Source organism: Monodelphis domestica, chromosome 1 (assembly GCF_027887165.1).
Source record: "Monodelphis domestica isolate mMonDom1 chromosome 1, mMonDom1.pri, whole genome shotgun sequence".
Lineage (NCBI taxonomy): Eukaryota > Metazoa > Chordata > Mammalia > Didelphimorphia > Didelphidae > Monodelphis > Monodelphis domestica.
In genome coordinates, this window is record NC_077227.1 from 29,845,796 (window position 1) to 29,862,156 (window position 16,361).

General features: G+C 44.6%; 1 protein-coding gene across 1 annotated transcript in view; it reads left to right on the forward strand.

Moving 5' to 3' along the window:
* The first annotated feature begins 11,437 nt into the window (after positions 1 to 11,437).
* The window catches only part of SIRT1 (sirtuin 1), a 29,059-nt gene continuing 24,135 nt past the window's right edge, over positions 11,438 to 16,361 (forward strand). The window contains exons 1-2 of the mRNA XM_001369568.4: positions 11,438 to 11,937; positions 14,808 to 14,921. Coding sequence (XP_001369605.3) covers positions 11,565 to 11,937; positions 14,808 to 14,921 — 487 coding nt within the window. The 5' untranslated portion in view covers positions 11,438 to 11,564. The remainder of the gene's footprint in view (positions 11,938 to 14,807; positions 14,922 to 16,361) is intronic.

Below are 16,361 nucleotides of genomic sequence, written 5' to 3' on the forward strand. Positions count from 1 at the left end.
AACAAGATTTTTAAGGTCTGCATCAAACTCAAGATTTAATTATCTGAGGAGATGGCCTTCAACAGACATGTGCAAAAAAAGGACAGACCTCTGGGCTGTCCTAATTCAAGCTAAATCCTCATTGGTACAGATGAGACTCAGAAAAGTGATGTAAAAAACGTCCATATAAGGCATGTCACTTCCTGCCTCTTTCCCTTTCCCTGGAGAGATGACTCTGGCTGGCAACATGCTAAGTGTTCCAACATCTTGGAGTGTTGGGTAGTGAGTTTTGTCCTGGAGCTGATTTCAGGTTCGGGCATCTTAGCTGAGCCCCTTTGGAGGTCAGGCAGATTCCTTCCTCCTTCATACTCCAAACCTTTACTCCCTTATCCCTTATCTCCTGATCTCCCTACCCAATACTAATCAGTGGGGGGGGGGGGGGGGAGAAGAAGAGGGAGAGAAAAAGCCTACTCCTTCTTCCTTCTTAATCTTCTGCACTATCAATTAAATCACCATAAAATTTGGCAGATGAGTTGGGTATTTTATTATTTGGGATTTCCCTTGGCAACCATTTAAATTTAGATTTTTTCAGTCTCAACCATAACTTCACCCTTTACATACCTCACCTGCAAGCCACAACCTGCCAAACTGCCAGGACATCCAACATACTGTCACAAGCCACGTCTCCACGAAAGAGCCAGAGAGAGACCCAGAGCTCAAAGCCACCGCTGCCATAGAGAGAGGAGAGAGCAAGAGTCACAAAATACATAGACTTTTTTTTTACATCACTTTCTGCATCTCATGTACTAATGGTACCTTGAGCTTGATTTAGGACAACCCAGGGGGTCTGTCAGTTGTTTCTGATTTGTCATTTGCTAACACATGTCAGTCATAGGCCATCCTCCTCAACACTTAATCCTTAAGTAGGGGTGTAGACATTCCTGTTTGTTAGGATTTTTAAAACTAATCAGGGTATAGAAAATATAAAATTCAGGGAAGGGAGCTATGGAAACAATTTGGATCATATAACTTCAGAAAATTTAATGTGGAAATGTTATTATATATAATTGGTAAAATAAAAATCTTTGTTAAAAATTAATTAAAACCACCTAATCCAACTCTTTCATTTTTTCCAATGGGGAACTATGGCCCAGAGGGTTATGTGACTTCCCCAAAATTACATAAGTAGAAAGTAGAGCTGGGATGCTAAGCCAGGTTTTCTGACTTCAAACATAACACAGTTGGTGGTGTAGTGGAGAGAACACTGAGCCTGGAATCAGGAACACATAAATCCAAATCTGGCCTCACTCATGTCATCATTTTCATCCTGATGTTCTCTCAATTTGAACCCAGGCGCTCACTTCCTGTTTCAATTTTCAACCTCTTACAAGCCAGCTGTTTGGTTTCCAAGCCTACTTATCTGTTCAGCAAAAACTGTCCTAACCAAATTATCAATGATCTTTTTTTTTTTTCTAAATATTTTATTACTTCCTTCTCCATTGACCATTCTGCCTCCCCTAAACCCCGTCACCACCAACAAAACACTCCCTTTTAACAAATAAGTACAATCAATGAAAACAAATTGTTCCATAGTGACAAGACTTTGCCTCTCTCTAGAGGCTCAGGAGAGATGCTTCTCCATCAATCCTCTGAAGTCACTTTTGGGCACAGTGAGATCAGAATTCTAGCCCTTTGGTGGTGTTTTCCTTACCATTTATGATCACTGGAAAAACTGCTGTCCTAGTTCTGATTATTTTTTCAACATCATTTTATACGAGTCTTCCCAAGTTTCTCTCAATTCTTCATGATGGTCATTTCTTATAATACAACAGTATCCCTTTGCATTGAAATACCACTTTGTTTAGCCATTTCTCAATAGGTTTTCTTCCATCAAATTCTTTTAGACTACAAAGAGCTCAGCTATAACAATTATGACCTAGACAAGATCTTTTCCTCTGCCTTTGACCTCGTTAGGTCATATGTCCAGTTTTGCTGGGTCAAAGGGAATTTATACATTATCAACATTTTTTTAGGATAAATTCAAAGTGTTTCCTTTTTCTAACTACTTTGTATTTACCTATCTGCATGTACATTGCACCCTCAGTGGAATATAAGATCCTCAAGGACAGACTTTTTCGTTTTTGCACACCTGGGCTTAACAGTGCCTTGCACATATTAAAAACTCCTTCTTGAACTGAATCAAATTGAACTGTTGAATTACTCCTCCAAGAATCAGTCAGGAGCTGCGTCCTTGTCTCAGTGATCAAGGCAGAGGATTTAGACTGCTAAATTCTATCCTTGACTCATTAAGTAATCCTGTGTGCCAGCAATATGGGTCAAATTAGACTTATAGAACAGAGGCTTAATTTATAATTATTTTTTAAATAAGAGGCAGCATTGTGTACTGGAATTACAGTGGCCTGGATGTCAGGAGGCTTGGGTTCTAGTTTCATTTCTGGCTGATGTTTCTAGGTCTCAAGTTGCTTGTCCATGAAATGAAATGGCTGGATTAGCGTATTGCCAAAGTGCCTCAAAGTGTCTGTTTGGTGATTCTAAGGATTATGTAGATACAGATGCCTATATTATAGTCATCTGAACATTCTAATAGAGAATACAATATAATGGTCCCTGGAAAGGCTCATTATCCACCATAAGAATAGGTGAATTAATATGTTTGAAGGTATTACTATGGGCTGAATTTAGGGACACAGAAAGGCAAGGCAGTCCTTACCCTTAAGAAGCTCCCATTCTAATAGGGGGAAACACTAACTATGGGAGATTTCAGCTGGTAGGCAGATGGGAAGGTCATGTGGTCCTTAGGGTGTAGCAGAAAAGCAGATGGTGATAAATCATCCTTAATATTGTTTCCACTGATAAAAATCATATCAGTTTCTGATGTTGAAGTATTTGCTGGTGTCAAAGACTTGTTTGGTGAGAACTTTCTTTTCCTAGTCTTCAGTGGTTGTGGGTGGTAAAGAAGTTGGGGCCAAAGCCTTCCCCCAGAGATAGTTGCCAGGTGGCATCTGCACAAGAGTTGGTTTTCTGAGTGATGTCTGAAGAAGCTGGGCTGCAAAAGTGGGAGAGCCTGTTCCCCAGGCACTCAGATTTGAGAGGGACCCTTGAAGCCATGCAGTACAATCTTCATGGGAATGGAAATTACTTACAAAGCATGAGTGTTTATCTGCTGCCATCACTAGTTAATAATGTTTGTCGGTTTCCTCTTGGTTGGACTTAAATGTCTTAAATGAAATAGAATCTTTTTTTTAATCTTTTCTTTTCTATCTTAGTAACAACATTAAGAGAGAAGGGCAAGGGCTAGGCAAAGAGGGTTATTTGCTCAGGGTCACACAACTAGGAAGTGTCTGAAGTCATATTTGAACCCAGATCTTCCTGACTCCAGGCCTAGGTCTATATCCACTCTGCCACCTAACTATCCCAACTAGTTGGTTCAGTGGATAATCGAGCAGGGAGCTGGCATCAGGAGGACCTGAGCTCAAACCTAGTCTTACATACTTCCTAGCTATATGACCCTGGGCAAGTGTAGGAATGAAAAATTAATGGTTTGACTAAAATATATGAAAATTATAAATAATAATGGTGGTCACCAATTCAAAGTATTATTGCTCAAAGTCCAAATGACCTTTAATGACTTTTATTTACAAAAGAGGTAGAAAGAGTGAAAGTAGAGAAATAAAGGGTAGAGAAGACATTAGCCTATCTAACTAAATATTGCTCTGGTGCTCGACTCAGCTAGGACTTGTTGACCTTCAACTGTAATTAAACTCTCTCCAGAAGACAGGAAGGATAAGCCAGCTATCCACTCATCCAAGTTCCCTCCAAGAGGCAGGTCAAGACTATGACTGGAGCTGAAGGTAACTCCTGAGGCTGACTTTCTTCCTTAAGCCAACTTCCTTCTTGAAACTGAGCTTCTCTTGAAGCTGACCTCCCCAGCCCCAGAAATTCAGGGCTTTTTATAGTGGCTTCATGTCCCTTCCCCTCTTCACAAGGTACAATCACAGTTTCCAAACTGCCCAGCACTGCCAGGGGGCGGGGGGGGGGGGGGGGGAGCAGTGTCTGTAAGATCCACTTCTCACCTTCTGTAGGTATGAATTCTCATGGAAAGGGTTCACAGTTTAGGGGCTGATTGAGTTTCTGAGGGTGTAAATCCTCTAAGTGGTTCACCAACTCCTCCACCTAGTTCAAGCTTGTGTTGATTCAATCAAAAGGTGGACAAAGGAGAGTTAATACTTTCTTCACAATCTAGTGAGATACTAAGTAGGGGTATTTAAGTTATTGTTAACCAAAGTGTTAACTCCAACTAGGCAAAAAGAATAAAAGATTCCATTTTTACAAGTGTAAACTCAGAATAGATAAAGAGAACAAAGAATTCCCTTTTCACACAAGTTATTTAACCCTGTTTGCTTCAGTTCCACAGCTGTATAATGAGCCAGAAAAGAAAATGGAAAACCACTCTATCATTTTTGCTAAGGAAACCTGAAATGGAGTCAGAGTCAGAAATGACAAAAAACAATAGTGGCAGAAGAGATATTTTTATGTGAGAAGAATTTTGGGTGTTTCTAACAACATACCTCCTCTATGGACTTTTAAAAAACCCTTATTATTTGTCTTAGAATCAGCATTATCTGTTCTAAGGTATAAGAATGGTAAGTGGCAACTTGGGCAAAGTGTCTTGCCCAGGGTCACACAGCTAGCAAGGGTCTGAGGCCAGATTTGAATTGAACCCAGGACCTCCCATCTCCAGGCCTGGTTCTCTATCCATTGAGTCATCTCAATGCCCCCTCCTCTACTGCCTCCTAAGGCTTCCCCAGATCCAATACCACTGGTATTCCCCAATACCAGGCTGCTCAGCTTCTTGAGGGCAGTACTAGTTTTTGTCTTTGTAACACTATTGTCTAGTTCAATACTCTGCACATTTAATGAATGGCTGTTAAATTAAGGTGAGTTGAAAGGAAAAACATATAGGACTTTGTGATAGGCTGGGTGAAATTCAAAGATGATTCCAAAGTTCTATGTTGAGGAGAATAGAAGTAGTATCAAACTGATAAAAATGGGAATGTTGGAAAAGAGGGCATATTAGGAAAGACAACAATGACTGACTTTTTTTTTACTAAATCCTACTGTTAGAACTGAAGGGACCTGGGAATCCATCTAGTTTAATCACTTCATTTCACAGAAGAAGAAATTAAGGGCCAAGAAAACAAAATGGCTTAGCCAGGGTCATTGCCCCTACCCCCATGAAGTTAGAATAGGCTCTAAGAGTTTATGGTGACAACAGGATATCCTGATAGAAATATTGTATTGCCACCTGGATATATAAGACCTCATCTAAAAATCCATATCCTTGGTTAGGGTGGGGAGCAGATATTTATGATCCATTCCCAAGGAAGTGGTAAGGCTGGGATACTAAAGAATAGAATGCATAAAGAAGGAGGAATGGGAGAAGGGCTCCTGGGAAGGATGTAAGAAAAGAAAGAAAGAAAGAAAGAAAGAAAGAAAGAAAGAAAGAAAGAAAGAAAGAAAGAAAGAAAGAAAGAAAGAAAGAAGAAAGAAGGAAAGAAGGAAAGAAGGAAAGAAGGAAAGAAGGAAAGAAGGAAAGAAGGAAAGAAGGAAAGAAGGAAAGAAAGAAAGAAAGAAAGAAAGAAAGAAAGAAAGAAAGAAAGAAAGAAAGAAAGAAAGAAAGAAAGAAAGAAGGAAAGAAAGAAAGAAGGAAAGAAGGAAAGAAGGAAAGAAGGAAAGAAGGAAAGAAGGAAAGAAGGAAAGAAGGAAAGAAGGAAAGAAGGAAAGAAGGAAAGAAGGAAAGAAGAAAAGAAAGAAAGAAAGAAAGAAAGAAAGAAAGAAAGAAAGAAAGAAAGAAAGAAAGAAAGAAAGAAAGAAAGAAAGAAAGAAAGAAAGAAAGAAAGAAAGAAAGAAAGAAAGAAAGAAAGAAAGAAAGAAAGAAAGAAAGAAAGAAGGTTTAGAAGTAGGTAAAGCCAAGAAGAGAACTTGGGAAATAGCTACAATTCTGGGACAGGAAGTAGGAAAGGAAATCTCAAAGAAGTTGTCAGGCAGTCAGAGAATAAGCAGGAAAAAGCATTTTGCTTTATTTTGTCTTAATCCTTTAACCCTCAAGAAAACAAAATACTATCCCTTCCATTTCAGGGAATTGAGTCTTAGGCAGCTAGGCTGTAAGAGTGCCAGGTCTGGAGTTCAAATGTACTCTCAGACACTTATTAGGCTGTGTTACCCTAGGCAGGCCATCTGTAGAATGGGGATAAGAAGAGCACCTACCTTCCAGGGTTGTGGGATTGAAGGATATAATTGTAAAGCACCCATAGTGAAAACTACAGAAATGTTCATTCAAATAAGCTTTCATCCCCAGTGGGGTCCATTGTTTCCCTTAGATTGGACACCAAGGTCCTAGTAACCTTGAACTAACTGGGCTTGAAAAATGATGACAAGGAGGAGCTGAGAATGTATATTGGGGCTATTTTTTAAAAAACTCTTACTTTCCATTTTAAGATTTCATTTGCTTCTCTCACCTCTTTCTTATTTATTTTTTGGTTTGATTTATCTAGTTTGGACAGAGGAAGGTTCAGATCTCCCGCTAGTATAGTTTTTCTGTCTATTTCATCCTTGAGCTCCTCTAGTTTCTCCTTTAGAAATTTGGATGCTCTGCCATTTGGTGCATACATATTGAGTATAGATATTTCCTCATTGTCTATACTGCCTTTTATCAGGATGTAGTTACCTTCCCTATCTCTTTTAACTAGATTTATTTTTACTTTGGCTTTGTCAGATATCATGATTGTGACTCCTGCCTTCTTTTTATCAGTTGATGCCCAATAGATTTGGCTCCATCCTCTTACATTCACCCTATGCGTATCTATCTTCCTCATGTGTGTTTCCTGCAGACAGCATATGGTAGGGTTTTTGGATTCTAATCACTCTGCTATTCGCTTGCATTTTATGGGTGAGTTCATTCCATTCACATTCAGAGTTATGATTACTAGCTGTGTATTTCCCAGCATTTTGATTTCTATTCCTAGTCCTGCCTTTTCTTCTTTCAATATTTCCTTCTACACCAGTGTTTGTTTATAATCAATCCCCCTAGTTCCCACCCTTATTTTACTTCCCTTTCTACCCCCCCTTCTTATTCCCCCCCTTATTTTCCCCTGTGGTCTTTTGAAAAATCCCCCCCTCCCTCCCTTGTACTGCTTCCCTCCCCACCAGTCTGTTTTTTACCCTTCTACTTCCCTATAGGGCACAAATCTATTCTCTGCCCCAATGGATTGGATTGTTCTTCCCTCTTTGGGTCAATTTCAAAGCATGTAAGAGTTGAGTATTTCCTATCTCCAACCTCTTTACCCTTCCAGTGTATCAATGTTCTCCTCCCGCCATGAGCTACTTTGTGACATATCAATTTACCCCCATTTGTTTCTTTTCCCATTTCTTTTAGTATTAGCCTCTTTTTTTTTTAGTTCTGGTTGTATATATATACTCACATATATGTATTTATGCATGCATATATCTCTCTCTATATATATATCTATATACCTATTTATGTCTTGTCTTTTCAACCTATACAGTTTGTCACTGTTCCCGTTAAGTGTAATTCTTCTAGCTGCCCAGGTGATAGCAACAGTTTTTAAGCATTACCAATGACCTATTTTCTTAAAGGAATACATATTTTAGATTATTGAGTCTCTTACAATTTTTTTGTTGTTGTTTTGTTTTGTTTTTCTTTTTCCCCTCTTTTTTTAATTACCTTTTGATGATTCTCTTGAGTTCTGTGCTTGGACATCAAATTTTCTGTTCAGGTCTGGTCTTTTCTTTACGAATGCTTGGAATTCTTTTATTGTGTTGAATGACCATACTTTCCCCTGTAAGAATATAATCAGTTTTGATGGGTATTTTATTCTTGGTTGTAGACCTATTTCCCTTGCTTTCCGGAATATCATATCCCATGCCTTTCGGTCCTTCAGTGTGGATGCAGCCAGATCCTGAGTTATCCTCACTGTGTTTCTGTGGTATCTGAATGGCTTCTTCTTGGCCACTTGTAATATCTTTTCTTTGGTCTGATAGTTTTTTAGTTTGGCTATAACATTCCTGGATGTTGTCAGTTGGGGATTAAATACAGGAGGTGATCTGTGGATTCTTTCAATCTCCACTTTCCCCTCTTGTTCTAGGATATAGGGACAGTTTTCCTGAATAATTTCCTGTAGTATTATGTCCAGGTTTTTTCTTTTGTCATGGTCTTCTGGTAGACCTATGATTCTTAAATTGTCTCTTTTTGATTTTCTAAATTGTCTGTTTTGTGAATGAGATGCTTCATATTTTCCTCAATTTTTTCATTCTTTTCATTTTGTTATATAGTGTCTTGCTGCCTTGTGAGGTTGCTTAATTCCAGTTGTTGTATTCTGGTTCTTAAAGACTGGATTTCATCCCTGGTTTATTGGTCATCCCTCTCCTTCTGGTCTGATTTTCTTTGGAGGTCATCTTTCACCCTCTTTACCTCGTCTTTCATCTCCTTTTTCTCATCTTTCATCTTCACCTCATCTTTCATCTCCTTTGCCTCATTTTCCAGCTGGTTGATTTTGGCTTTCAAGACACTATTTTCTCGTTTTAGTTCCAAGTGCCTCTGTTTCCAGATGACTTAATTTTTAAGTTCTTTTCCCAATTGTCTTCAGCCTCTCTTAATTGTGTTTTGAGTTCTTCTACAGCCTGTATCCAATTCGCTGGGATTTCTGATTTATTGTTTGCTGATCTCTCCCCGTCTGTTCCATTTGCTGAGTAGAAGCTGTCTATTGTAGTTTCTTTCTTCCTTTTCTGTTGTTTGCTCAAATTCACCCCTTCTTTACTCCCCGTATTTGTCTGTGCTCTTGCTCCTCTCATTTTTTTTTTTTTTGGCTTGGAGGCTTCTGTCAGTCTCCCATCTTGGAGCTTTAACAGGAGATCTCTTGGTGTAGTCTCTGGTGGAGGTTTGTTGGGGTTTGAGCTTCCCAGTCCTCTGGAGGCTTTTGATTGGATTAAAGTCCAGCAGTCAATGAGGATGAGTGTGGAGCCTGCGCTTCCCTGAGTTCTGGAAACTTTTGATGGGATTAAGTTCAGTTTAGTTGGGCTGGGTGTGCTCTGAGTCCAAAGCTTCCTGGAAAGCTGGAGAAAATATGGAGGACCTCCACAGCTCTGGCCAGGCTGCCAGGTCTATGCTCCCTCTCTAAGCTCCTTCCCCGCCATCTGTGTTGGAGACTCTGAACTTACCACAGCCCTAGTTGCAATGTACACCCTCCAGACCAGCACCTTTGCCTGCCCAGAAGTTCCTGATGCCGCTGGGGTCTGGGAGTCTCAGCGCTCTGGGTGGGAAGGGGAATGGGTCCTGGGACCTTCCTTCTGTCTTTCCCTTAAACCCAAGTGTTCTCGGATTCTGGATTTTTTGGGGGTGTAACTTTTGAATTAAGTCCAGCAAGAGGGTTCCTTGGCTCTGTCTTGTTAAGTTTGATTTTCAGTCCTCTGGGAGCATTCAGTTTATGATCGGTTAGGAAGGGTATTCAGAGGTCTGAACTTTTGCTCCTTCTAGGCCGCCATCTTGACTCTGCCTCTAAATCTCCTTACTTTCCATTTTAGAATCAATAATATGTATAAAGTAGAAGAGTGGTAAAGGCTAGGCAGTTGAGGGTGAAGTGACTTGCCCAGGGTCACCTAGCTAGAACGTGTCTGAGGCCACATTTGAACCCAGGACCTTACTGTTTCTAGGCCTGTCTCTGTTCACTGAGGCGCCCCTGGACTGATTTTGCCCAGGAACTAGATCACTGTTTCTTACTCTTATCCAGGATTAGGATTCAAGGGACCTGCTACAAATCTCTGATGGCTTGTTACTTACTGATGCTATTTTAAGATCAGGGCTCACAGATGGTGGGATTGTAGAAGGGACTTTAAGGTCTCATGTTGGAGAGGAGGAAACTGAGACCCAGAAGGGAAATGATCTACTCCAGACACAGAGGTAGAAGGTGCCAGACGAAGGACTGACCCAATCGCTTCCGACTTCCTCAGGTTGGGGTACAGCCTGGGGAAAGGGGGGGGAGGTCCCCAGTTCTTCCTTCAGGCTCTCACAGTTCTCCCACTGTCTATCTCCACCAAAACAATCCATCTCAGCTGGAGTAGCGTCTAGACACTAACAGGGCTTTCCTCCCCCGGGGGCACTTGAAGAGTTTTCAGTCTATCGGGACCAGCAAGAATTTCTCTATTTCCATTCCCTCCTTCCCAGGGGCCTGTCCCTTCAGGTCTTGCAGCCTCTGTTTTCTGATCCATCTTTCGCGGTACTGCCAGGACTCTCTCCTCCCTGTAGTTGGGCCATCCTCACTCCTCCGCTCTGCCGGCTCCCCTTTGCCTGGGGAAGACAGTCTCACTTTCCGTCCCTTTCTCAAATGACAGTCCTCTTCTGTCCCAAAGCAATTTGTCCCCTTTCCCCCCTCCTTCCCACATCACCCGCACTGTCATTTCCCTTGGCTCCTGCGGCAGCTCCCTTTACCTGTCCCGCTATGCCCAGCGTTCAGGGAACTCCCTCCTGAAAGAATTCCCTGATTCTCCCACCCTCATCTCCACCCAGGACCTCGCTTGCGCTTCTTTAATGCACCTGTTGGGGGGAGGGTTTGGGATTCTTATTTGTAACTCTTGATCTTCGTGTCTTGACCCCCTCCGGGAGGGCCGGGGAGGTCTCTATCTTGGCATTTTGCATGGTGCGCGTATCCCAGCTCTTTGGGCAAGGAGCTCGGAGCCCTTGGCGATGCTCGGTGGGTGCGCACATGCCTGTGCACGGTACAGCTCGGGCGCCCGCAGCCTCTGAGCCCTTCGGGCTTTGTCCCTGCCTTACGGCCGCGAAGCAGACGCGTTCCCTTGGCCGCCTGCAGCGCAGCTCAGCTGCGCACTTAGTAGGAGTGCAGCGGAGGAGCAGAAGCGACTTTTTCTTTCTTTTTTTACTTGGGGTCGGCCGTGCCCTGAGCAGGCACCAAGGCAGGGACAGTCCTCCTCTTCCTGGAAACAAGACAAAACTTGGGCACCCGCCCACGCTACCGCTAGGGAAAAGCTAGAGGGCAGGCTGGGGGGGTGGCGCCCGTCCCGCTCTCTTCCCTCAGAGGAGCTTACAAGGTAGAGGGGCGGGGGAGGCGGCGCGAGCCAGGCACACGCCGGGCGGGCCCGGACCAGCGCGCGCGCGCCCGCGGGCCGGCCCAGAGCCTGAGCCCCGCCCCGCCCGCCCCTTCTCCCCCCACCCCCCGCGCGCCCTTGCGCCGGGCCACGTGACCCATTTTGTTGTGGTCCCGGCCCGCGTGGGTGTCAGTAGTGGCCAGGCCGGGAGGGGAGGGGAGGAGAGGGGAGGGGCTGGGAGGGGCCCGACGGCGCGGGTCACGTGATGGGGGTTTAAATCTCCCGCAGCCGGCGCGGCGGGGGCGCCAGAGCTGCTGCTGCGCGTCTGCTGAGCGGGTGGGCGGGGGCGAGAGCGGGCGGCAGAGCGCGGGCGGCGGAGGCGGCGCCGAGGCCAGGCCCAGGCCGAGGCCCAGGCCCAGGCCCAGGCAGGCGGGAGGCGGTTGAAGATGGCGGATCAGGCGGCGCTCGCCCTGGAGCCCAGCGCAGGCGGCGCAGGTCCCGCGGAGCCCGGCGGGGAGCCGCTCAGCAAGCGGCAGCGCAGGGACGGACCGGGCCAGGGCCCGGGGGCGGAGCGGGCTGTCGGGGCGGGGAGCCCGGGCCCGGAGGCGGCGGCCGCCCCACTCGGAGAGGCCTCGGAGGCAGCCGCCCCCGGCGGGGACAATGGGCCCGGCCCGCGGAGCCAGCGGGGCCTGCCCCGGGAGCCGCCGCCCGCGCCGCCGGACGACGACGACGACGACGAGGAGGAGGACGACGACGAGGAGGAGGAGGAAGAGGGGGGCGAGGACGAGGACGAGGCGGCGGCGGCGATTGGCTACCGAGGTGCGCAGGGTCCGGGCGGCCGCGACTGCGCACCGCCCCCCGCGGGCCGGCCGGGCGAGGGAGTGGGGAGGGCCGTGGGGAGGTGGGGGGCCGGGCCCAGCTCCCTACCCCCACCCCGGCCGGCCGGAGCGGCGGCGCGGGGACTCACGGACGGACTGGCCGAGCACGCGGGGGGGGGGGGGTGTGAAGGGGGGCCGCAATTCATTTTCTTTTCCTTCCTCCCAATCCGAACCCGGGCTAATTAGCTTCCCCTCCCCCATTCCTTCTTTTTAAGTGATCTGCCTGGCCCCGCAGGGAGGACCCTGGCTGTAGGGGATCCCGGCGGAGAAGTGCGGCGTTTATGCATACAGACCTGCGTCCGGCTGTCGGCACGCTGCTACCAGGAGGCCTGCTGGGCCAAGACCTCGATTCCCCCCACAGCCCCCTTCCAACCAGAACCCGAAGCCCAGGCTGCTTTGCAAGGGGCTTGGGAGTCCGAGAGGCCCGGGGCCGTTCCTAAGTCCTCCTGTTTGAGGGCTCAGGTTTGACGACCGTCATTGATGACTTATTTACTGAACTTTGGTCGCAACCAATGTCGCGATTTCTCTCCGTACAGGGAGGGACAGTGTCAGGCAGGGAAGCCCGCGGCTCGCCTCGCCCCGGGGGCGGCCTCGGGTTCCACAGCTTGGTACCACCAAGGGGGTTCACAGGAGTGGCGGGTTGGGTCAAACCAGTTACCGGAGATGGAGGCAGGGGAGACTGCTCCCGGCTCCGACTTCAGCAGCTCCCTGTAGAGGGCTTGTGCTCCCCGAGGTGAGGGGCGGGCGCTTGAAGTTTAGGAATCTCTAGGAGATAACTGACGGCCAAACTTTTATTTCTCCTCCTCCAGGCCTATTTGTGCATGGCATTTTCTGCTAGATGTGACCTAGCATTTTGCAAACCAAAAATCCAGACTGGTGCTTCTTGTTAGGGATTTTCCTTTTGGGGGGAGTGAACAAAGAATGGAGACTTTATTTTGTGAGTGTCGGTTCCTGCCTGATCATTGACTTCTGCTACTGATCAGCAGCTGTTAGCATCATTTAGCAACAGTTGGTATCAAGTCATTTGATGTGGCTGCCTTGAAGGAAAGGGTTACTAACTGTAACTCTGGATAAGTCAATTCACCTCTTTTGGCCTCAGTATCCTCACTGAAAAAATAGGAATAAGCAGAGCCTACTTCCCAAGGTGGTTGTGAGGATCAAATGAAATCATGGTAAAGTACTTAGCACAGTGCCTAGTACTTAGTAAATGCTGTATAAATATCAGCTGCCCTTATTATGAAAGGTTTCTAGCAATTTAGAGGATATAGCTATATAGAGATAATAGGTAGTAGGTATTTTCTGGATGAAGGAACAACTGGTGAATTACCATTATTTGGTTTGCTTTTATTTGAAAGCCCACTTGTCCAAAATGCTCAAAATGTATCAGTAACTTTTTCACCCCAGTAAATTAGATTCTGTTGTCTGAATTGCTAATCTTCAGTAATCTTTGGATTCAGTTCTTTAGATGAAAACAATGATATTGATCTACTTAACGGTATATAGTAAAAAAAATTGTTCTGAAGTCCTCTCACTATGTCTCGGTGTAATGAGGAGATGATCCAAAGGCCAGTGGAGTCCAAGCTTCTATCTGGGCAGATTCTACCTAGGTGGGAGGGGGTTTTGTTCTTATTTTTTTATTGAGTGAGGCACAGAGGCTTTGTGTCTTGCAGCCAAGGATCAGTAAGAAGATTGGTCGTTTTAGGGAGCCACTTACTAGTTAGCTGCCATCTCAAGAAACTCAATTTGTTGGAGTGGTAATCTGTCTTGTGGAAAAGGGTGAACACATAGATGGAAGTGCATTTTTTGACTTCTGTATTTACTTAACTGCAGATGTTGGCCCCCAAACCCTAATAGTATATAAGGGACTGAAGATTGGGACTGGTTTTTTGGTCTACACATCTCCATTATCTGTCACTATGGCTTACACATAGACAATAAATAACTTGAAGTATTAGTTGAAGAAGGGAAGAGGAAGGGAATATGTTAGTGCCTGTTATGCTCCAAGCACTTATTTATTTATTAAACCCTTACCTTCTATCTTAGAATCAACACTGTTTCAGTTCCAAGGCAGAAGAAGAATAGTAAGGGGTAGTCAGTGGGAGTTAAGTGACTTGACCAGGGTCACACTGCTAGGAAGTGGCTGAGGCCAGACTTGGACTCAGAACTTCCCATCTCTAAGCCTGACTCTCAATCCACTGAGCCACCATGCTGCTCTTGTACAAATACTTTTTACAATTAGTTACCTCTTTTGACTCTCATAACAACCCTAGGAGGTAATTGCTATTGTTATTCTCATTTTACAGATGAGGAAACTGAGGCAAACAAGTCATGTGATTTTTACCAGGGTCACCCAGCTAGGAAGTGTTGGGCTGGATTTGAACTCAGTCCCTCCCTGACTTCAGCCCTAGCTTTCTAATCTAGTTCTCTACTAGGTACTTCCAGTAAATAAAATTTTTGAATCCATGTGTTTTTTTGAAGATAATCATAATTGAGCTTAAATAATGTCATATTTCCTTTTTTTTTTTTGATACTATGATTTCTGGCTATAGACAATTCTCATTGAGGAAATTTCTTCCAATATCAGAAATTGTCTGGTTGTCTGGAGAGTTATCTGAGTCACTGAGAAGTGATCTACAGTCACAGAGTTATGTGTCTGGGTGAACAAGCTAGGTCTTCTTGATTTGGAGGCCATTTCTTCAGCCAGTATCTGCTGCTGTCTATTTGTCTTATCTGGTTTGACCCCTTTTAGAGGTGTAAGCTATTTCTAAGTTTTTTTTACTCCAGCCTGACATTTTTCTCTCTATTTTGCAGAAAATCTCTTCAGTGATGAAACTCTTGCCAATGGCTTTCATTCCTGTGATAGTGATGAGGATGACCGTGCCTCTCACGCAAGCTCCAGTGACTGGACTCCCAGACCTCGAACAGGTACAGGCACAGGGATGTTCTTACTCACTTTGTGGCCATTTAAAAAACCCCCCTTGGTTCCTATGGCATGTTGGAGTGCTGCCCTGGCAGAGCCTGAAAGATGTGGAAAATCTTTTCCTTGTATAAGCTAGACTTTCAGGGGGTCTCCTTTTTGGAAGATGGTTGTGGTCTTTTCTGTGACTCCCCAAGGCCCTGGGCTAAGGGATGTAATGTGAGAGTGTCTATGACTATAAAGTTGTCATCTGCCCAAAGCGGATATGTGCTGCCATGAGTCAGGAGGTAGCTTCTTCAACACTAGCTAGTTAAGTGGCTTTGAGTAAGTTCTATGGCTCCTGGATACAGTGAAAGGACTGTTGGTAGTAGAAGTGAAGAGTAGGTAGACCGTTGTACTCTGGCTTGGCTGGGATGCCACAGAAGCTTCCACCTGAGCTTTATTCTTGGGTTTGGATTTCTGTGGTCTTATCATCCCAGTCACCAGAGAGCCTGACTGACTGGGTTCTACACTTGGGTTACAGGGGCCTCAGCCGGTTGGGCTTGGTCTCCTCTTTGTTCTGATCTCTAGAAGAGTTTCCAAAACCTGATTCTAGAATCTTAGCCACCTTACTTTGGGGGTGTTCATGGTGGGAGCTGATGCCTCTACAACACAATGCTACCTTTTGGGATTTTTATCTCTTTAATCCTTGGGCTTTTTCTCCCAAGATAAAAGAAGGCTTCTAGAATCCAGAGCCATATTTTCCAATATGACATTTGTCAGGATGACTACTGCCATTTCAAGCTTTTGTCTTTTATGTATCTTTTGACAGTTCTTTGCCTGGGCCTTCCCAGGTGACAATTTCATACTTGAAGCTGTACATTTTCATTTTGATATTAAATATGACTCATACTTCTAGATTTTAATAGTATGAAAAACTTTTGAAGGTGCATCTTAATATATCTAAATTTTGAAATTTTCTACATTGTGCTATTTGTCTTTGAGGGGTCTATAGAATTTCATTAAGGTCTTCCTCTGAGCCTTTAGTACTGTTCCTGGCATGTAGTAGGCAGTTAAGAAATGCTTGACTTGACTCACCTCACTATCTGTAAAATGGGGATAAAAATCGGCAACCTCAGTGGGCTGTCTATTGATTACTCAGCCCTTTGGAGTGCCTCACATTTAGAGGGTTTTAGAAGAGCAAGTATAAAACTCTGATAGCTTGTCCTGGAAAAAGTTCCTTCAGTAGTAGTTCTCATAGCTGGATGAGCTAAGAAAGCTTCAGTAAAGATTAGAACTTTGCTGTTATGGAGACATACTGACCTTTTCTACAAAGCTTGTGCTCACTGTTGAGAATGAGATTGAAAAGTTTTGCTGATGGAACTTTGTCCTGCTGACATTTTATCAAAAAGTGAAAAGCTTTATTTTTTAAGATTCTTGATTTTTAAAATCTTAGATTTTTGAAGTGT